The sequence below is a fragment of the Onychostoma macrolepis genome, chromosome 17 (genome assembly GCF_012432095.1).
Source record: "Onychostoma macrolepis isolate SWU-2019 chromosome 17, ASM1243209v1, whole genome shotgun sequence".
NCBI lineage: Eukaryota > Metazoa > Chordata > Actinopteri > Cypriniformes > Cyprinidae > Onychostoma > Onychostoma macrolepis.
This window is the reverse complement of record NC_081171.1, coordinates 12674449-12698218: the sequence shown is the minus strand read 5'-3', so window position 1 is coordinate 12698218 and position 23770 is coordinate 12674449. Positions and strand designations below refer to the sequence as shown.

The 23770-nt window shown below is 39.1% G+C and overlaps 1 protein-coding gene and 1 long non-coding RNA gene across 2 annotated transcripts; one reads left to right on the top strand and one right to left on the bottom strand.

The window, feature by feature from the left end:
• The first annotated feature begins 298 nt into the window (after positions 1–298).
• Positions 299–18421, top strand: LOC131523300 (uncharacterized). The gene is made up of 4 exons (XR_009266744.1): positions 299–428; positions 16571–16671; positions 16766–16854; positions 17945–18421. It is a non-coding gene; the product is annotated as an uncharacterized LOC131523300 (long non-coding RNA).
• fgfbp3 (fibroblast growth factor binding protein 3) lies at positions 2173–4635 on the bottom strand. Its single transcript, XM_058749586.1, has 2 exons — positions 4588–4635; positions 2173–3478 (listed from the first exon to the last, which is right to left on the bottom strand). Exon 2 carries the CDS (start codon positions 3394–3396, stop codon positions 2698–2700), a length of 699 nt encoding a protein of 232 aa, XP_058605569.1. The 5' UTR covers positions 3397–3478; positions 4588–4635; the 3' UTR covers positions 2173–2697.
• Positions 18422–23770: the final 5349 nt, after the last annotated feature.

Sequence of the window (23770 nt, the reverse complement as noted above, 5' to 3'; positions counted from 1 at the left end):
AAAACTGTCAGCCTTGTTTTATTGCGTTTAATTCTGTTACTTCTTTGCTCTCAGGGACATTTGCTCTCAGTAATTAACGATTTTCAATCATTTTTTAATATCCATGTTGAATTAAAAAATACTTAAAAAATCTCACTGAACAGTTAAACTCACAGAAAATACAACAATGCACATTTTAATATATAAACTACATAGGCTTCTAGCATACATAAATTCGAATCAGTGAATCTTTTTTTAATCTGTTCATTTACATTAACCTTCTGAACTTTTCAACGCTACAAATGATAGAGGGGAGCCATTTAGGACGATTCGAGTCACTAAAATGATTCGGTTTTCCATGGCTATATGAGAAAGGTAGCCTAAATATAGGGTGAATCGAATTAAAAAGAAGAAAGATAAACCGAGAAAGAGCTTTCGACGCTGTTCAGGTAAGCGTGTTTGTTACTTTTGCTCCGATATTAAAACTGTGTTTGCTCGTTCTACACAAGTGTATTGGTCGGAAAACTAGTTTGTTCCTGTAAAATTTTTACTACTATGAAAATGTCACGCTACTAATAAATATAGTTAAATTAGGCCGCCTTCACCGCCAGGGTCTCGTAGCGAAACCGCATTCATTCGATCTAAAGATTTCCGTAGCACTGTGGAGAAGGTTAGCTCCGCTACTTTTTTAGGTAGCCTATACTCAGACACTGCTTTCCTCTCCACTATTTTCCCTGTAGAGAGTTTGATGACCACTTTTAACCCAAAGTGTCGTGTATTCTCTGCATGCAGCAAATTAACAAAACAAACACAGCTAATGCATGGTTTAATCAAAAGTCTAAGCTTTATGAATCTAAAAAGAGGATTATAGAAGATTGAAGCCCTCTACATAATGCTTGTTCACAACTGAAGACTCAGCTGATTAATATTGTGGAATTTAAAGTTATTTACCATTCACACATGAGATCAACCCATAGTTGTTTACCAATAGTCATCTAGCAAACAAATTTGTCCAAACTCCCTGCAGAGGCAAACACACACATACACACAACTACATCATTTGCAGCACCACAACAAATATTTAGCACTTTTCCATGGCTGAGAAAAAAGGGTGATTAGTTAAATAAATATTAGTTTTTTTTTTTTTGGGTGAGACAGCAGTTTGTGTAGTGAGGAAAGAGAATAGATGAAAACATCTTTCTCTAAACATGTCTATTGTGTTGGCCTTGTCAGCAAATGCACTTCATTGCTGCTAGTTCAGAGCACGATCTTTGGGAAGACCATAATTTAACCATTAAAACAGAGTCTAGAGAAATTAAAATGGAAAAAATGGAATTTTGAAAAAACAAAATAACAGAATTTGGGAAAAAATAAAACAGATTTTATAGGGTCCTATATATTAAACATCATTCAGTTAGTGTTGTCAGGACAGCATGAAAAGTCACATAATATTTGGTGATTGTCTCAAAAAGTTATTGGTGCCATGAGCAAAGATGGCAAATTTCAAATTGTGTGCTTCTGGGTGATCAGATCATGTATTACAGACCTTCTTTATGCCAGATACCAATTTGGCACACATGAAAGTCATTTTTACAGGTGAGTTGAATTTAACAAAGCAAAGTCAGTAGGAGTGCATTTATCCTTAAAAGATCTGCACTCCAGAGGGCTTTAGACATCTATGTAATATCGTTCTTCTTACATTCAGTTGAAAAGATGAGTCTGCTGTACTAACCGTTACTGAGTCTATTGACGAAATCCATTTGTGACTATGAGCAAAATATTGTAATCTATCTCTGCTCGCTTGGCTGACTCAGAATGTTCGAAGCCTTCAATAGATGACTCTAAATCTAACCTCTTTGTCCAACAATTTAGCTGCACAGCTTGCTTATTATATGTGTCGCTGTAGGCAGCTGTGAAACTACAGAAAAGCCTGAACAAAAGAGCCATTTTCTTCCCACAATATTTTCCTCTTCTTCTCCAATTGGCTCATCAGGGGGAAGGTGCAAGCCACTTAAATGGCACATTTCATCGATTTGATCTATCGCATGAGCTCCTCTATTTTCTGTGACCATCAATTTAGACCACTGATATGGCTGACTACTGATGCTGAGTGCACAACGGATAAAGCCACTGCTGTCTGAATGCAACATACAAACACTTATATACACATGAATACACAATATACATAGTTCATGAAAGTGCAAGGATCTTTTATTCATCTTGTGTGAGAGCTGAAGGACTTTAAATCTTTCATTAAGCACTGCGATCTATAAGTGATGAATGATGGAATGGTTTTCTGTCATATATCTATAAAATTTTGCTTTTAAAAATATATACATATTTAATTCATTACATTTTTTTTTGTTGTTGTTCCGAATATTATTTGCAATAATCATATACAACAGTTTTCATAATGAGTAAAAAGGTCATGTGTGGGATACAAAATACAATTATTCATATCTACAAAAAGTTAAATCAGGTTTAGTTACAATATACACAAGTAATTAATTGTGTGTAAGATCATAGTTAATGTGATTAGTGTGATTGTTAAATATTATACATAATCTACTTTCTCTGTCTATTTGTCTTCCTCTTCACAACAGGATTTTTTATCCATGATGTCGAACTAGATGATGAATGTCGTATTTTTGACATGCAACAATATTCTTATCGTCCCCTGGGTCTGAGAAAGCATTGATAGCAGATGTTTCTCTTTTTTTAACCATCAAAAAACTTGACAAAGAAGTTGCAGACAGAATGCCATCCTTCTCCGCAGTAGCTCACAGCGGGCTCCATGTCTGAGAAACCATCATTCACTACGTCTCCGAAGCCCTCATCCTCTTCTTTGTTCACCTCCTCTTCCTTCTCTTTCTGTACTTCTTTTTCTTTCCTTGCGGGTGCCTCCGTTTTCCGTTTGCTCTCTTCTGGCATTTCCTTGCTCATGTGCGTGGTGGTCTCTTCTCCACTTCTCTCCGTGAGTTTCATGTGAGATGCGCTGGGCGCTTTTTTACACAGGCGTGTTTTCAGGACTTTCTCCCCCTCGCAAGCGTTCTTTCGTTTCTTCAGTTTGCTCACCACCTGTTTCCAGTACTGGGAGGACTGAGTGCTGTAGACGGAGCATTCCTGAGGTTTTCCAGCAAACTGGCACGTGTAGTGAGGTCCGAGCCCCTCCTCACTTGGGGCGGTGCAGCTCACCTGGAGCAGGATGTTAGCTCCTCTCTCTAGCGTCTCCCATGTGCAGCGGTGCCCATCCTTAGTGCTTAGTTGACCTGACCCCAGCAAGGGATTTACCGCCGTACTCTCTGCTCCAGTCACTGCATCTGATGGCTGCTTGGACTTCTTTTTTGCCTCAGATAATGACAGGACGAGGAAGAGGAGGGAAAAGATGAAGAGTAGACTCCGCCCTCGCATGGCCATGTGGATGCAGGTTAAAGAATGGAAGAAATCCCTGGTTCAGGGTACACACAGCACCCTCAGAATGGAGACGAAATCACAGCACCTGCAAAACACAGAGGAAAAAATGATGCAGGGTTATTATAATGAACTAAAACTAAATCCATAAACACATTTGTTACTTTAAATAAATAAATGCTAACTAAAATAAAACATTTTGTTTATTTGAGAGAACATTTGATAACATTTCTCACTTTCATTTAGTTAAACTACTAAAAGAACTCAAATAAAATAGTTAAAACAACAACAATAATATTAATTAAAAAAATTATAAAAAACAAAAACTCAGCAAAACAACTAAAATATAAAAATTAAAACTTATTTAAAATATTAGTAAAGATTATGTAATAGTATCATATTTTTATTATTATAAAATAACATTAACATAATGCAGACGACAAAACCAGTCTTAAGTGTCAACCTGAAAGCTGAATAAATAAGCTTTCCATTGATGTATGGTTTGTTAGGATCGGACAATATTTGGCCGAGATGCAACTATTTGAATATATGGAATCTGAGGGTGCAAAAATATCTAAATATTGAGAAAATCGCTTTTAAAGTTGTCCAAATGAAGTTGTTAGCAATGCATATTACTCATCAAAAATTAAGTTTTGATACATTTACGTTAAGAAATTTACAAAATATCTTCGTGGAACATGATCTTTATTTAATATCTTAATGATTTTTGGCATAAAAGAAAAATTGACAATTTTGACCCATACAATGTATTTTTGGCTATTGCTACAAATATACCCCAGCGACTTAAGACTGGTTTTGTGGTCCAGGGTCACATATTTGAGTCCTGAAATGTTTTAAATGAATATAATAATTTAATTTAATATTTAATAATTTATACCTAAATAATAAACACTTTAAATGTTAAAGTTAAAATTATTCAATTTAGGTTTTGTAATTTGTTGTATAGTTATAATTTTTTTTGTTAAATTTGAATAAATCTGCATGTGTTGGTATACGATTTAATTTAACAACGGCCTGATGATGCACCAAATCACATCCCACCATCGTCATCCTCATAAACAAAACTAGCACAGATATGATGCGTTTCCCCCTCCTTTTATGCCACTCAAGCACCTGCATTTAAAAAACAACTGAAAAATGTCATATTCTGGTTTCTCTCAGTGCTGTTTTACTTACCGAGCTGAGTGTTGCTTCAGGACTGTGAGTTAGAGAGGCTTGTGGAAGGATAAGAAAGCAGGGGGGATAAATAAAGGATGGAATCGAGGGATAAAGAAAAAAAAAGGGGGGGGGGGGGCTGGATGGTGGATGCTTTTTGGGGGCATCAATAGGGACCAAACCTCCCAAATCTGGCACCTCCCTCCTCGTCTGAAGACAAATGGACACCCCTCACCCCATCCCTTCTCTCCACTTCTTTGTCTCCTTCCACTCAATCTTTTTCTCTCTCGTTTCTCTCTCGCCTATCCTCATTTCCTGAGCGCTTGGTGTCTTACAACATGAATAAATAGAAAAATAATGTTTTGTCTTTGACTAAATAAACAAAAATAATTGGAACCATTTCAAAAGGGAGACTGCTAATTACTGTAATGTTAAAAACATCAAACAATGTTTCTATGTTGTTTGGGCATGTTTCTTTTTAAATTTACTTATCTTTGGATCAGCGAGCACCCTAAATTTCCCTAAGAGGAACTTCTTCTTTTTTTTTTTTTTTTGGTAAACATTTTTCCAGTTGAAAGCTGTAGACTTGAAAAACTCATATGTGTGTGCCTGTGATTTTGTGTTTGTGTTTATAGTCTGAAAGAGCTTGCGTGTGTTTGTTTGTTATTGACATTTGCGTACGTGCTTATGTATATGGCAACACTTTCTAATCCTAAACCATCCCTGTGGCGGGGTCGTGCTTTGCTCTTTTTCCGCTCAGTTAATGCAGATTCTTGATAGTCAGTTGTGTCTCCATACCAACCGAACCCCAGCTCCTGACCCACAGCATACGCTGGTAAGGTCGTACATGTCTGTTGTCTTGCTCAGGGCCTCACGGGCAGTTTGGATTCATTCCAAACCCTGAATGTGCTTTTGGGAATTACGTGTTGAACTGTGATGGACGTATGAGTAGCTATGAGCATCTCATGAGTGAGGAGAATCAAATTAACTAATAGAGTCTGCTTCTACTCACTGCATTAAAGTCACAAGCTGTTCTTGTTGATTTTTTGTATTTTCTGGGAAGAATAAATTGAAGTTTTTTTTGGGGGGGGGGGTTGCTTTACTTATAATTTTTTTTAGTTCAGTATTTTAACAATTAAATGACTACTGTATCATGTTTTTGCTATATGCATTTGCTTTCTCTTTATCTAGTGACTCAAGCCCTCACCAATGAGAGCCACTGAGGAAAAAGCAACAATTTGGGTATTAAATATGGCCCTGAGATGCTCTGCATAGTTCTTCATTTTTTTCAAGATTAATAAAATGGTATGAATTGACCATGAGAAGAATGTGTGGCATGTGTGAGGGTTTTCAGCTGAAAGAATGTGTTCTCATTAAGATTCAGAAAGAATCTCAGCAGTGGATTCTCAGCAGATCACAGCAGCAACATCTCCCTCTGCTGGTGGTGGAGATGTGCTTGGATTTGGCTTTCTACAAGAATTATCTGCCTTTTTTGCAATGGAAGTAAGCTATTTTTTGAATATAGGTATATAACTAAAAGAATAACAAAGTTCAGGAAACTATAAAACTGTTGGAGCTACAAACCAGTGCGATTATGATTATGATAATAAAGTAAGTGTGATTATGATATGATAAAAAATACAATTTTGCAATATAAAGCAGCACAATATAATCTTTTGTACAAGTAAAATAAGTGAAAACCATTGACACTGGAAGCCTACCATATTCAAATTACAAATTTCCTCACCTGCTTTTACGTTAAAATAAGGTGGATTTAGAGGGCTATTGGCTGAAAATTTCCTATATACGATAACACCTCTTATAATAATAATGATAATAATAGTTAGTAATTAAATTAAATGTGTAATTAAATTTATTTTATATAATTGTAATATTAATTACAATATACATTATTATATAGTGATAATATATTGATTTACTTGATATGTATTAAAGATAAAGATATAGTTATGTGTAGTTATATTCATGTGTATGTGTAAAATATATATATATATATATATATATATATATATATATATATATATATATATATATATATACAGTATATATATATCAGGGGTGGCGAACTCCAGTCCTGGAGAGTTCAGCTCCAACCCTAATAAAAATTCACCTGCCTTGTAGCTTTCTAATTACCCTTCAGACCTTGATTCAGGTGTGTTTGCCAAGGGTTGAAGCAAAACTATGCAGGGCTGCGGCTCTCCAGAACCGACGTTCACCACCCCAGAGATATACACATACACATATATGGTAAGTGCTGGGCAATGATTAATCATTAACCAATGTCTCCCTGCCACCCCCTGCAGCTGCCCTCACTGGGGTACCGAGCCCCAATTTTTGTCCCTCCTCCGTAGCCACAACCGGTAGCTTGCCTTCTCTGCCTCCTCCGCCAGCTCCTTGATGGCTCTCCTCGGTCTTATCCCCGTTGTCCCAGCAGCTCGGAGAAGCTGGATTGCGGACTTTCCCACGAAGCCCCTGCCACCAACTTCTACGGGATAGATGGTCGCGGTCCATCCCCCGTCTCTGCACTCTGCCGCCAGATCAGAGTACTTGAGCCACTTGAACTCATATGCCCCTGGTATTCCCTCTTCCCATGGCACAGTCAGCTCAATAATGAGGGCCTTCTTGGCCGCTGCAGCCCACACCACAGCATCTGGCCTTAATGTTGTCTGGGTGATCTCTGTCGGAAAAATAAACTGGGTGCCCAGGTCAACGCGCATCTCACATCCCTTTCCAGGAGAGAGCTGACATGATGTCCTTCCCGCCACTGTCTTCTGCCCGCCTTATCCTGGTCTGAGGAACAGGATGTTTGGCTGAAGGGGATCTGAAGAGCTATTTGCCCGAACTCTACATCTTTCCGACTGCTCCACCAACTTCCTCAGCACCAGATTATGCCACCATGTAAAGCGGCCCAATGCAACGTTACACCCCGACAGGATATGTCGAAGGCCTGCGTTGGCTACATTGCACAGGGGGCACGTGTCCTCACTTCCGAACCACTGGGAAAGATTTTGGGGACAAGGGAGGGTGTCATACACTGCCTCAGTTAAATGCCTTTAACTGAAAATTGAAAATTGAGTGTTTAATCTTATCATTATACATTACTGACACTCTATCCTCCAATTTGATACTGTTAAGTGCTTTGACACAATCTGTATTGTAAAAGCGCTATATAAATAAAGGTGACTTGACTTGACTTGACTCACAAGGAAGCTGAGGCGCGACTGCGGAGGTCGCCAGATATAGTGGGGCCAAAAATATTTAGTCAGCCACCAATTGTGCAAGTTCTCCCACTTAAAAAGATGAGAAAGGGCCTGTAATTTTCATCATAGGTATACCTCAACTATGAGAGACAAAATTAGAAAAAAAATCCAGAAAATCACATTGTTGGATTTTTAAAGAATTAATTGGTAAATTCCTCTGTAAAATAAGTATTTGGTCACCTACAAACAAGCAAGATTTCTGGCTCTCACAGACCTGTAACTTCTTCTTTAAGAGGCTCCTCTGTCCTCCACTCGTTACCTGTATTAATGGCATCTGTTTGAACTCGTTATCAGTATAAAAGACACCTGTCCACAACCTCAAACAGTCCAACTCCAAACTCCACCATGGCCAAGACCAAAGAGCTGTCAAAGGACACCAGAAACAAAATTGTAGGCCTGCACCAGGCTGGGAAGTCTGAATCTGCAATAGGTAAGCAGCTTGGTGTGAAGAAATCAACTGTGCGATCTGGGGCTCCACACAAGATCTCACCCCGTGGGGTCAAAATGATCACAAGAACTGTGAGCAAAAATCCCAGAACCACACGGGGGGACCTAGTGAATGACCAGCAGAGAGCTGGGACCAAAGTAACAAAGGCTACCATCAGTAACACACTGCGCCGCCAGGGACTCAAATCCTGCAGTGCCAGACGTGTCACCCTGCTTAAGCCAGTACATGTCCGGGCCCGTCTGAAGTTTGCTAGAGAGCATTTGGATGATCCAGAAGAGGAATGGGAGAATGTCATATGGTCAGATGAAACCAAAATAGAACTTTTTGGTAAAAACTCAACTTGTCGTGTTTGGAGGAGAAAGAATGCTGAGTTGCATCCAAAGAACACCATACCTACTGTGAAGCATGGGGGTGGAAACATCATGCTTTGGGGCTGTTTTTCTGCAAAGGGACCAGGATGACTGATCCGTGTAAACGAAAGAATGAATGGAGCCATGTATCGTGAGATTTTGAGTGAAAACCTCCTTCCATCAGCAAGGGCATTGAAGATGAAACGTGGCTGGGTCTTTCAGCATGACAATGATCCCAAACACACCGCCTGGCAACGAAGGAGTGGCTTCGTAAGAAGCATTTCAAGGTCCTGGAGTGGCCTAGCCAGTCTCCAGATCTCAACCCCATCGAAAATCTTTGGAGGGTGTTGAAAGTCTGTGTTGCCCAGCGACAGCCCCAAAACATTACTGCTCTAGAGGAGATCTGCATGGAGGAATGGGCCAAAATACCAGCAACAGTGTGTGAAAACCTTGTGAAGACTTACAGAAAACGTTTGACCTCTGTCATTACCAACAAAGGGTATATAACAAAGTATTGAGATGAAATTTTGTTATTGACCAAATACTTATTTTCCACCATAATTTGCAAATAAATTCTTTAAAAATCCTACAATGTGATTTACTGGATTTTTTTTTTCTCATTTTGTCTCTCATAGTTGAGGTATACCTATGATGAAAATTACAGGCCTCTCTCATCTTTTTAAGTGGGAGAACTTGCACAATTGGTGGCTGACTAAATACTTTTTTGCCCCACTGTATCTGCCCAGGTTATGACCCTGTTAGTGATGCCCTCCCAGCGGGTCCATGTTCCTTGTTTGCTCTGGGAAACAGCCTTGATGAGGTAACGGTCCTGTTCCACTCGTGAGACCTCTTCCACCACCATGATCTTCCTCTGCTCCCTTGTGGCTTTGGACCAGAACTGGACTGGCTCTCCCCAGCCCTACCCTGCTCGGCTGTGTTGGACTCTTCCCATGACCTCCTTGTGTTGTAGCCTGTTAATGGCTTGGTCAACCTCCTGCTGGGCCCTCCATCTGCGCCCTGTGCGGATGGTCGCCCCTGCGCTCTTCACTGCTTTGTCCCTGGACTCCTTTAGCTCGAATACAAGACGGGTCTTCTCCTGCTTGTATCCGAGGTTGATGGACTTCAAAGGAAGCTGAAGAGCATTCTTGCTGAAGAGGCCTGTGTCAGAGAAGCAGCATGGGAGGCACAACCACTTCCTGATGTAGGTGTTGGAGATGGTGTCCATCCTGCTAATCAGGGATGATGGTATTTCGTACACCTTCAGAGGTCACATCACACGTTTGAAAAGTGTGAATTGTTAACACCATACCTTCAGTTTCCGAGGAAGCTGGCTGCTGTCGATTTTTGCGAGCCCCTCTCTCGGCTGCTTCTGCACCAACTTCCCCATCTGTCTGTTGGAGAGCTCTGAAGTATGCTCCCTTCCAAGGCTTCGGATGGGTTGCTCTTTCAGCAATGGTATCTTCTCCCCTCCTGCTGTGAACACCGTCCTGTCATCCCTCATAGACTTTGAGGGCTTAATCTTTATCCTAGCCCATTGTATCAGCTCATCAAGGCGCTTGAGGAGCCGGGCTGTACATGGAGCTGTCTGTAAGATGGTTGTCACATCATCCATGTACCCTCTCAGCGCCGGGAGTCTTCCTCCTGATGGTGATCTCAGCCCTCTGGCCATCTGTCTTGCTCCGATGAGGATGACTTCAAACGCTGTCACAAACAGGATAGGGGATACTGAGCAGCCCATGGCAATACCGACCTCCAACTGCTGTCATCCAGTCATCCGGCCATCGAGAGAGAAACACATGCACAGGTTGTTGAAATACTTGGCTATGATGGTAATTACATCTGCTGGAATGTGGAAGAATTCCAATGCAAGCTCAACCAACTTATGTGGTACTGAGCCATAAGCGTTCGCCAAGTCAAGCCACACCACATGAAATTCGCTCTTCTCTCTTTTGGCACGTTGTATTTGCTCCCAGATCACGGATGTGTGTTCAATGCATCCTGGAAAACCTGAGAGCCCAGCCTTTTGACAACTTGAGTCGATGTAGTTGTTGCTGCTGAGGTAGCTGGTCATCCTTCTTGCCAAAACTGAGAAGAGCAGTTTCCCTTCCACGTTCAGCAAAGCGATGCTCCTGAACTGATTAATGGTCATGGAATTCCGCTGCTTAGGAATGAAGATTCCAACTGCCTCGTGCCACTCAGCTGGAATGTATTGGTTCTTCCACACAACCCGCATGAGCTTCCACAAGATCTTCGTCACTTGTGGGCAGTTCTTGTACACCTTGTATGGAAGCCCATTTGGACCTGGTGCTGAGGCTGATCTGGCCTTTTGAGGACCTCTCTAATCTCACACAGCCTGGGTGGGGAGGTGTCGAAAGGGGTCCTTGGGGTACACCGCACATGTGTGGAAAAACATATTGGATCCATAGCCTCCTGCAAATAGTGACTTATGAACTTACAACAGCACGAATCAACCTTCTACCATTGATGCTTGGCAGTGCTTTCTCTTTGATATACGTGACTTACAACAATATAAAGGAGTGACTTTTGTGTTGTTCTTGTCCTTCCCTCTCTCCCTCCCTTTGACTGGACTTTGAGATATTGAGTATGTGTCTGTTGTTTTAAAAAAAAATTTATTTATTTTATTTTGGATGTTATGTATGAAAAATAAAAAATGTTGATAACAAAAAAGAAAGGGGTCCTTGGGGGATCTGGGCGTGACACATAACCTGGTGAGCCAAGTGGTGTATCTTTGGCTGCATCCGCATACAGGCCCTTGATATAATGTTCCAGATCCGCTTTAGTGATGGCCAGCTTACTGCTCTGTTTCTCTTCTAGCAGCTGATGGGCATACTTGAAAGGGTCTTTGAAGAAGTTCTTCCTTTCCTTCTCCTTCCGTTTCCTCCACCTCCTGATCTGTTCTGTCTGGCATAACTTGGCCAACCTCTGCTTAAGGTCATCCCATAACAGCTTGAGGCCTTCTTTTTCCTCTGGGGCTGCTTTCATCCACCTCTTCCTCAGGTGACGCCTGTCTGATATGAGCAACTTGATGTGTCTCTCCCTCCGTCCTTTCTGTCTTGGGGCTATGGTTTGTTTGGTACACTCTCCAAACCTCTCTCTGCACTCCTTGTATATGATGTTTCCCATCAAGGTTAGCTTGCGCTCAACCGTTCCTCGCAAAGGAAGAGGTGTTCGTCGAGCCTGCACCAAACCTCTTGCATATTTGCCTTTGGCCACTTGATCTTGATGCGCCTTTCTGGAAGCTTGCATTGGATTCCTGGTTGTGTGACTTGTGAGGGGACAGTGCGCCTCTCGCTCTCGAGGGTTGCCTCCTTCTCTTCTCCTTCATATGCTGAGGTTGCCCTCTCAGCATTGTCGGGACCTGCTGCGCTATGGTTTGCTACCAGGCTATGGGTCCCTTCCGTCTGACCTGCTGAAGCAGTGCGATTGTGCTGGTTGGGTGTCCTCCCACACTTCATCCTCCCTTGATGGATCCGCAGGCCTCTGAGCGAAGTCACCTTCTGCCACCCACATGTGCACTTCCAGAGGAGCATCTCATTGCCATTATCTGTTCCGTTCGTTACCATATGATCTGTTAAAGTAGGCCCATCTTCCACCCCGCCTCTCGGAGGGCCTTCGGGTTGTCTTTTCTTATTTCGTTTTGTAGTCAGTTGAGGTGCTCCCTTGTGGGAAGCTTGTGGGTAAGGTGACTTACCGCCCACACCTGGTGCGGTCTTTCCTGCCATCCACCAGTCTTTCCCGACTGTCCGCCAGACTTTCCTGGCTGCCAACTGCACTTTCACAGTAGTCACTGGTTCCTCAGCATTACCATTTCAATATACAGGTGGTGTTTCCTGCTTGACATTTCTGCTTGACGCACCTCCTCCAGTGCACCTTCAGGTCAGCTGCAGGGTCATCAGCTGGTGCCACCGTTCACGAACGTTTCGCCCCCTATCCAGTACGTCACCTGGTGGGGGGGGGGGCAACGGCTTGTGAGGATGTCTCCCTGCCACCTCCTGCAGCTGCCCTCACTGGGGTACCGAGCCCCAATTTCTATCCCTCCTACGTAGCCACAACCAGTAGCTTGCCTTGTCTGCCTCCTCCGCCAGCTCCTTGATGGCTCTCCTCAGGCTTATCCCCGTTGTCCCAGCAGCTCGGAGAAGCTGGATTGCAGACTTTCCCACGAAGCCCCTGCATCCAACTTCTACAGGATGGATGGTCGCGGTCCATCCCCCGTCTCTGCACTCCACCGCCAGATCAGAGTACTTGAGCCGCTTGAACTCATACGCCGCTGGTAGTCCCTCTTCTTATATACAGGTGCTGGTCATATAATTAGAATATCATCAAAAAGTTGATTTATTTCACTAATTCCATTCAAAAAGTGAAACTTGTATATTATATTCATTCATTACACACAGACTGATATATTTTTTAAATGTTTATTTCTTTTAATTTTGATGATTAGAGCTTACAGCTCATGAAAGTCAAAAATCAGTATCTCAAAATATTAGAATATTACTTAAGACCAATACAAAGAAAGGATTTTTAGAAATCTTGGCCAACTGAAAAGTATGAAAATGAAAAGTATGAGCATGTACAGCACTCAATACTTAGTTGGGGCTCCTTTTGCCTGAATTACTGCAGCAATGTGGCGTGGCATGGAGTCGATCAGTCTGTGGCACTGCTCAGGTGTTATGAGAGCCCAGGTTGCTATGATAGTGGTCTTCAGCTCTTCTGCATTGTTGAGTCTGGTGTCTCTCATCTTCCTCTTGACAATACCCTTTATCCTATTTTTTGGCAAGCTTTTGGTACCTTTGGCAGTGTGGGCAGGTGCCAAGTCCTGCTGGAAAATGAAATCAGCATCTCCATAAAGCTTGTCAACAGAAGGAAGCATGAAGTGCTCTAAATTTCCTGGTAGATGGCTGCGTTGACTGTGGACATCAGAAAACACAGTGGACCAACACCAGCAGATGACATGGCAGCCCAAATCATCACTGACTGTGGAAACTTCACACTGGACTTCAAGCAACATGGATTCTGTGCCTCTCCACTCTTCCTTCAGACTCTGGGACCTTGATTTCCAAATGAAATGTAAAATTTACTTTCATCTGAAAAGAGGACTTTGGACCACTGAGCAACAGTCCAGTTCTTTTTCTCCACAGCCCAGGTAAGATGCTTCTGACGTTGTCTCTGGTTCAGAAGTGGCTTGGTAGCCCTTTTCCTGAAGACGTCTGAGCGTGGTGACTCTTGATGCACTGACTCCAGCTTCAGTTCTCTCCTTGTGAAGCTCTCACAAGTGTTTGAATCAGCTTTGCTTGACTGTATTCTCAAGCTTGCGGTCATCCCTGTTGCTTGTGCACCTTTTCCTACCCAAATTCTTCCTTCCAGTCAACTTTGCATTTAATATGCTTTGATACAGCACTCTGTAAACAGCCACACCTTTCAGTAATGACCTTCTGTGACTTACCCTCTTTGTGGAGGGTGTCAATGTTCATCTTCTGGATCATTGCCAAGTCAGCAGTCTTCCCCATTATTGTGGTTTCAAAGAACAAGAGATAACCAGAATTTATACTGTAGGGATGGTCATTTATTCAAACTCAAATGTAAATATTCTAATATTTTGAGATACTGATTTTTGACTTTCGTGAGCTGTAAGCTCTAATCATCAAAATTAAAAGAAATAAACATTTGAAATATATCAGTCTGTGTGTAATGAATGAATATAATATACAAGTTTCACTTTTTGAATGGAATTAGTGAAATAAATCAACTTTTTGATGATATTCTAATTATATGACCAGCACCTGTATAATGAGAAAAAAACATTTACTGAAAAATATAAATATTAATTTTAGCAAGTAGAAAAATGCACTGCTTTGCTTAAATAAAGCTGCTTCAGGAGGAAGTTACTTTTTAATATGTATTAGGCCACTTGTAACATCCACTTTTATAACCCTCACTTTATAGTATATCAAACATCTGTTTGAAAAGAATTCCAAACAGACAGTCAACATAAATCAATTATAGTTCCATCAGAGGTCAGAGGAGGCAAGTGACAGCATCTGCCAGAGGTGCTGAGGTTCTCTCTGGGGTGGAAGGTTTGGGCGAAGCACACAAAACAGTAATCACTACTGTATCTTGACTAGGTGACGACCTGAAGCACCTTAGCTGACTCCACAAATCTCTGTCTCTCACTTCCAAGTGAAGTGGTCATAAGTGGGGTGTTGTCATGGTGACCACATTCATAGGGTGATCGTTTGTTCATTTACATAGCATAGGATGGTTGAAGAAATCTGAATTCCATGAATTCAGATCCCATTTGATGGGCCTGCAGCTGTCCAGAGTGCCTCTGCCTCCGTCTGATTCACAATTAGATTCTCCCCCATCATTAGCAGCCCGCAAGGTCGACACGGGGTGCATCTCGCCTGCTCGGTAATCATCGTCGATGGGGCTGGATGGCCACTGCGCTCGCTGATTGCAGAACTGCTCAGCAGATAAACCGGGACTGGGTGTTGAAGAAACGCTGTTCCTCATCAAGGACTCGTGTAGTGTCATCAGCCACTCGCTGAAGAAGATAATCTCACATATCATCAGTCGTTAGGGGAGAATAACAGACGCAAGGACTTCGGCATTACGCCAGAGAGGAGAAAAGTGTCTGAATGTCATTAAAATGAAAAAGGCAGAGTGGCTGGATTGCGGCTTTGAGTGATGTGTCTGTTGACAGGTGCTGGGGGCACTTCACTCATCTTACGCGCCGCATGGATACCTCTTAATGACTGCAGCCGATACATGAATCCAGCTGTTGTGCTGCCACAACAGAATATAATGTTTCTGATCTGACCCCAAATAGTGCTTTCGTTGTAGCAGTGTAGGGTACAAGAAAATTTACTTTTCATGCTTCCAATGTGGGTCTTTTTACAGAAAGCTTTTTGCCCCTAAATAGGCCTAGTGTTTTTTCACTTATTCATTCAAAAACAATTGAATTATTTCCCTTCAATGAAACTGAAAATTTGAAAGTGAAAAAATGAGAAGTCCTTTATCTCAAAATATATGTTGACGTTTCAAGGATTCCAATTATAAGTTTGTGTCATTTTGGTCTTGTTGTACTATATTGCATTCATGGTGAGTCAGTTAGATTAATCATTTATAATAAACATATTAAAAAAAAAAAAAAAAAAAAACTTTAAAGGGGCCTTGAAATAAATATATATATATATATATATATATATGTATGTATGTATGTATATATGTATATGTGTGTACATACACACAAACAAACCATAGCAGAGCCATACAGAAACCATAGCAGAAATTTCTAAATGTAAAGAATCTTTGTTTCTTTTTCTCAACAGCACTTCTGTGATTTAGTTACCATGTCTGTCACACTGCTAAAAGGACAAGAAACCATGATAAAAGTAGTCTATACAGCTTGTATATGCTACATATCAAAGGGGGGAGGGTAAGATTTTCAGTAAATAACCTATATTTGGTCTATATCACACAAAGCTATTATATGACTTAAAAGAAATTGAAAACAGTATTGGAAATGATGATGTAAATAGAGAAAATAGAGAATTTTAGTTTTTGGTTGACCTACTCCTTTATATTATGTAGCTTATTAAATATAAGTTCTGTATCACCTTAACCTTGAATTCCTGCCAATTTGACTTTTCCTTTATGGAAAGGTTATTGCTTTTGGGGAGAACCAAGAAACTGATAGAATCAATATTTTGTGCTGCCTTCTTTTTTCATCTCGTGAACTTCGCTACTGTCTTTGTAAATTGGTGTGAATATTTAGCAATTTCAGCTTGACGCAAAAAGAAATACCTATAACAAGCTAAGCATTCTTGAGATGTATTTTCTATTTTCTGTAATCAGCCGGCACATTGATAGAAGAAGATACGAAATTTTCTACATTCTCTGTGCAGGTTTATTGAGTTCTGAAGGTCCAGCATTCTCTCACTGCACCAGAGTGCATTCATCTCCTTGAACTTCTTTGATTTGTTCTGGTCCTCTTTCTGACTCCGAGGTAAACAAGGTCCTTTATCACTTCTGAGAAAAAAAAGTATTTTACTTTACTTTCCACAAACTAACAGATATGAGTTCCTCTCTTCTCACACTAGGGGACTGAAGATTTTACGATTAAAGAAAAAACAACAGCAAACACTGCAACTCCATGTGAACATAGGAAAAACCTCAGTGCTGATGTGCTGTGAGTGTGTACTCTTCTGACTATTATTTTCTAATTAATGGTTTGTAACATGTCATAACTCTCACTTAGAAGATATTAACATAGCTATACACAGGTACATCCACATATTGATATAAAAATATATTTAGTTTTATGGCATTTTAGCTATTTCATCTGTTGAGAATTATATAATGCAAATATTGTTAGTGAAGGTTACTTTAAAGTGTTACCATATATTGTAACAGATAAAACGAATCACCATGTTATTTCAAATAACACTGTATAGATTTTAGAACATAATCTTGTGTCTCAGTTATGGATGGTGGGCATTACCTCAGGGGATTTTGGTATTAATATTACTGTAATAATGTATTTTTCTTCTTGTTGCTTGGCTGTTTTGTGTATTTTAGTGCACTAGGAATTTTTTTTTTCCTTAACAGAAGCTTTAAGTTAAAATGAGAAGTAAAATGATTCAATAATTTTAGCTCAAATCAGAATCGACACATTTTAATAGCTAATATGATAAGCAACATATTGTACAATCATCTGGTGATTATTTCAAACTATAGTAAACCCCCTCAAAGTGGTCACGCTGTTGTGTTTATTTCTTAATAATCTGTTTATTGTGATAAAAGTAACCCCTAAATGCAGGCCCCTTTAAACAGGCATCATTCTACACGTTTCACCTAAATACAGTACACAGTTAAATATGAAGTGTGTGTTTTTGGTTTTTTAGGTGAGAGATTTTAAGGGAATAATGGCCTTAGGGTGTATGTATCGCACACCAAAGTGCCAAAATCGGTAGCTTAGTTTAGCGGTTGATAGAACTCAACTCTCATCAGTCTCTTGAATGTCAGATCGATACTGGGAGTAATTATTGACTGGCTCAGTTGAAAGAATTGATTTGCTTGCAGACACTTGCCTCTGACACCACATTTTCTAGAAGATATATTGTTTTCAAAATCATCATTAACCATAAAGAACCATTAAAAAAATGTCTTGTGTTTTCAATACTGATCACTAGTATTTTTCGGTGCCTAGAAGTCCTCACTGTCAAATTCTCCAACACTATCAATCTCTAAGTCCTGTTTTCCATTTCTGTTTCTTTCAGCTTTAGGTATATAAAAAAAGATGTTAGCCTACTGCTCAAGAATACTGACTTGAACTGCTACTCATCAACTGATTGTCATGAACCTTGACAAAACTGAGTTCCTTTTCATCACCGCCAAAGCCTCCCCCACTGTCTCTCGAAGTGAAGGTCAAATGATCATTGTCTCCTGTGTGAAAAGTTATCCTGGATAATAAACCGACCTTCACTGGTCACGTAGCATCAGCTGCCCAAACCCGCAGTAAGTTTCTTAAGGCAAAAGAAAGGTGAGCACACTATATATTCCTTATAGTATATTTTCGAGCTTTTCTTTTTTGTGATTTATTTTTCTAAATAATGAAGTGTTTGTTAGTGTTTTGTGGCTTTCCTCAAAACTTTGTATATTGCACAGTATGCAATATAGCCACCAAACTGGATTTTGAATACGTTGTTCCAGCTGTCATAACAGAATTTAAGCTAAGCAAGATGAAAACAACAACAAGAGCCAAAAAAGCAACATCATATTTACAGTACTTAAAAGTCTCTTCCTTAAATGACAAGAGGACGTCAAGCAAAACGCTTACTCAGCTTCTGGAACATTCGATGATATACGCTTCATGCATAGAATGTAAATTTTATAAAAACTTGTCTTGCAGAGGAAAAAAGAAACCAATCTTGTTCAGAAGAGCAAAGCTACATCTTCTGCAGTCTTCAGTGATGCTTATAGGAAATATTTATAACAAGATTTTCAAATCAGAGTGCCAAAGTTGTTACTTTTTAATTCAGGACAAGACACTACAAGCATTGCTATTTCATGCACTGGTCAGTTTTGAGATTTGGTCTTTGTTATAGAAATAAAATTTTAAATGTATTATCTATTTTTCAAGCTCATGTGTATTTTAACTTTTTTGCCTGAAATTTGAATTTTTTTGCACACATTGTGGCGGCCAATTACATTTATTCATTTAGCAGACACTTTTATTCAAAGCATCTTACAAATGAGGAACATCACAATCAATTTATCATAAGAAGCAACAATATTTGCAGTACACAATGCCAAGTTTCAAGTACAAACTAGATTACACAATTGGCCAATGCAATGAAATGCAGAAAAGTAGCAGATGTCAAACAGAACATTTTTAAATGCAAATAAAGGGGCACTGCCCAAATAAACAATTCCAAACATAATTTCCCAAGTGGCTTTAGACTTTTGCGCAGTGCTGTAAATTAAAACCGCATTAACCCAAAAGTCTGATGAGGTTAAGAATGTTTTTCTGTAGATTTCTCTACGATGCACCTGAAGAAACTTTGACTGCCAAACTGATGACTAATTAAAGCGCTAAGAGAGCGAGAGCAAGAGTGCTGCTAACAAAAGTCAAATGGTGATAATTACACACCCCCATACACACACACACATGCACACACACAAACATGACTCGATTTATTACGCCAACAACAGTCCTCTGGGAGCAACGCTGCCGTTGTCATGGCTACAAAGCTAATTAGTGAATAAAGCTGTAGGTGCTCGGTGTTGCTTGCGGAGAGTAACGATACACAGTTAGTTGGTTGTAGTACTACATACCAGCAAGTTATGTGTGCAGGCTAACACTCATGCTTTCGGTGACATGGTCATTGTGCCATATCGATCTTTTGTGGATAAAAGAGGGCAGCTAGATTGACTTGTTGATAGAGCCGCCCTTTAGCCTGTTGTGACTGAGTGATTGAGTTACTTGCTCTCTCAGACAGCCACATAATGATGTGTCTCAGTAGAGAGAGAGAGGGTCATTAGGGTTGTTGAAATGACCTAGTATTAACACAGAGTGGCACGCCTCTGGATCTAGTACATGTGTGACCCGACCCAAGGATAATGTGAAAAAGTCTCAGCATTACACACCAATATATCAAGTTTAGTTTCAGGACAAGAAGCTTGTTTTTCAGAGAAAAACCTGTTTTGCAGGCACCATCACGATCACACACAGGGTTTCGAATATTAACAATGCAGATCCTGTGTCATATTTTTTTCAATGGCAATGTAGTAGACTATAGACTACCATTTCAATGTTTATAGAGAATTTCTCCTTAAAAACAGAGAATGTAAGGAATAACTTTGAGTGAGTTCTTTATTTAATCACCTTGGAAACATTGTTCAGACTGAGCTTTCAACACCCTTTCAGTGGTTTTTAGTGGTTTTAAAAAAAAACCCTGCTGTAGTCCTATGAGATATATATAAAATGATAGTGGAGAATAATTTTTGGAATAACACTTTAATTATTAAAAAACAGATTTTATTTTATACATAATCCGGCTCAAGCCTATTCATTACGCAATAAAACCTTTACTATATCTCATCACTTGACTGATATTTCTTTGTTTTTTTAACCAGCCTCCTTAAATTCTTTCCAACTTCATAATAATAATAATAAAAATAACAACAACATTAAAAAACGCAATGATGCAGTTTAGCTGTTTAGTTTTTGCTATATTTTAGGTGGTACAGTTTTCAATACTGTTTTTGATTAGACAGGACAGCGCATTATAATCGCAGCGTGATGTGTCTCTCAAGTCTGGTTTTTGTCATGTTTCTTGAGTGTTGGACCTTGAACTGTCAGTTTGATTCGACCACATGGCAGGTTGATTAAATGTGGAAAGGCCCTTAAAATCAAACAAACTGTTGATCTGGTTTTGTTGTAACACTTCCAGCAGTGTAATAAGTTAAAATTACATGTGGAACACAATCACTTTTCTGACAGTGTGTGTTCAGATAATAACTCTACTGGCCAATTGGCTAGGTTTTCTCCTGTGTAGGGCAGAATTCAGACACCCCCTCAAAGTTTCAATAATAACAGACATTATCCTGAAAGTGGAGGAAGGAAACCTGAAGTGACTGCCAATCAGTTCAGGCGCTAGAACTGATAAAGCAGTTTCTCAATTAGTAGAACACAGACTTCAAACCGAGCTAGTTGATTTGGTTAGTCAGGTTTTCACTTTACACTGTAAAAAAATGACCGTGATTTTAACGGTAAAAAACTGTGAAAATGCTTCAGTTAAAACCTGTTAAATGATTAACGGTAAGTTCCTGTAAAATTTACAGAGAAAAAAACATAAACTGACGTTCCCAGAATTCCCTGCGTTGCATTTCAAATTTTGTTTGAATTTGATGTTTTTTCTTTGAAATAACTGTTTCTTTTTAGATTTTTTCTTATCAATTATGTTTATTAGCGTTGTATGTTACATCTAATGTTGTTACATTTTAATGTTTATTGCGTATTTCAGTTTAATGAGTCTCACCATGATGGTGTTTAGTGCTTGTGTGAATGACACTGTGCACCTTCTATATATGTTATTATTTAAAAGCTGCTTGTGTTGGGCTTTGGTTCATCATGTGACTTTCTCATCACCACCTGCATTTGGTGGTTATCAGTGTATTTCAAAGGTACAAAACAGATTTCAGTATTTCAATAGGTTTGTATATTAACATTATATCAGTTAATGAAATTACGGTATTTAACTGTAAATTTAAGTTAAAACCGTAAAACCTAAAATGTTGTTAACGTATTTTTTTTACGGTAGAATTCCGGCAACCACAGCTGCTGGTTTTTTACCGTAAATTTTACGAAATTGTTTTTACAGTGTACTATATAAACCTACAAATTCACACTCTGTGTGCCATATTCAAGTCAGTGATTTTACTATTATTACATACATCAGCAGCAAGTGTGTGAGGTTATCATGGCAACCAGATTGCAAGTTGATTAATTGTAAGGGCTGGGCTATGTTTATTTTTTGTGCTAAAGTTGTACAAATTGAAAATAATGCACTACACTCTTAAAAATAAAGGTGCTTCAAAATAATGTCAACTCATTCTCGGAGTATGCTTTTATTAAGTAAATCAAGCAGTGAATTATTCACCCACTGCTTTGATGCAAATGTGTTCAAAATAAACACACTGGCAGGATGCACAAACACTTTATATTTAGTAGATTTTACTGAAAAAAGAGACTTGCGCAAGTGAGACTATATTACGTGTTTACAAAATAACAATTTAAAAATACCTACATTATATGCATGTTTACTTTTGAGTTGGAAATATAGGCAAGATACGCCCCTGACACACACACACACACACACACACACACGCACAAAAACATGGTTTCTGGGTTAAAGGTATATGGAATGGATTTTTTTATGATGCATTTGTGCCCTAATTAGCAAGACATCATTTCAGAAAGATATTTTTAATTATTTAATGCATTTAGAATACTAGACTTCACCTTGCCTGAACATTAATTAAAAAACTTAGTCAAGGGGGTTCCTAATACAGCTGCTACGAGAGTGACTTTGACATCCCTCCTTTTGTCAATAGTCAATATGCAATTTTTAAAAAATGCAAGTTTTAAAAAAAAAAAAATAATTTTTTTTTATAATATTATCTCTGGAGTCCTGAGTACCTCACATGCCATTTATTCTGCTCTTACTTCTGTATTGCAAAACTAGTTTGGTAAAAAAAGATCCATATGTAATGAAGCACACATGCAAAGTGGTGGTGCAAAGTTGTCGCAACCATTCAGAGTGAGCACAAAAACAGCTAACACATAGTTATTTAAAGTGCATTTAGATTTGATTGTGAGCAAAACTGGTGAAGTCTGTTTGGGTGAGTTGTTTACTTTGTAATTTATTTGTCCACCAAAAAAGATTTCATTGACAGAGTACCAGCCATTCACAGGCTTATGAGGCCTACTGTCACATGACTTTTCACCTGTATTTATAAATGTGTGTGTATAAATATGAATTAAATATAACTCTGTCAATTATTTTCTCATCCCATTTTTGAAAAAGCGCCCCACTGCACATGCTACACACACTATCTCACTGGATTATTGTTATAAAATGACATACAAATGTAAAAGCCTTGGAAATAATGTGAGATTATAATAAAGCCATTTGAACTGAACTAAGGTGGGAACAGAATTAAGGCAGGAGAGATGGAGAAAAAAAATGAGAGAGGGGTAGGAGTGACAGATAAAAAGAGACAAATTTTCCTCTAAAGGTCTGATTTACACACTAACGAAAAGATGGAAGCCGCTGGGTGATTGCAATTTTGATGAGGCTCTTGAGGAAAGCAGACCCAGAGGATTGAAAGCCTCCCGGCTATCTAAAGCCTGCTCCACAACCTTTCACTCTCTCTTTTACACGTCAGTAACATAACCTTAATGTACCTGGCCTGAACTGCCATCTTGAACTGAACACAATTCATTAAGTTAGATTATAATGGTCATAATATACAAATATTAAAATGTGTTTTTGTAATTGATTTTCTAAGATACAAACATCCCTTTATTTCACAAGCATAAACAATTTTGTTCTCATTTTTAAAGAATTGTTTAATTCAATAATGCATTAAAAGGTTACTCCCTCCCCCAAATAGAATTCACCTGCAGTTTTTACAGTATACAAGTAATATTGTTATACTACTACAAATATTACAAATATTTTAGACATATTTTTATATATTAAATAAACTGCCAAGGTAATATAACACTACTAATATTATTGCACTTCCATAAAAAAAAAAAATTCTGGGATAGCTCTGTGTAAGATTGCACTCGCCATCTGTTCATCGCTGTACTGAGTCCAATGCAGTTTGCTATTTTATTCTCAGATATTTGTTTATGTATTTTCCATTTTTAGAAAAACCATTTGCTACACTGAATGAGATTTCTTTCTTCAGTGTTTTAAAGGCACTTTTTAACGAGTTGCTACCATTTTTATGTGATGAAGCACTGAAGCACATAAATTTTGCACATCGCTTGCCTCCAAAAACTACAGATAATGTTTTTTTGTATCCTCAAC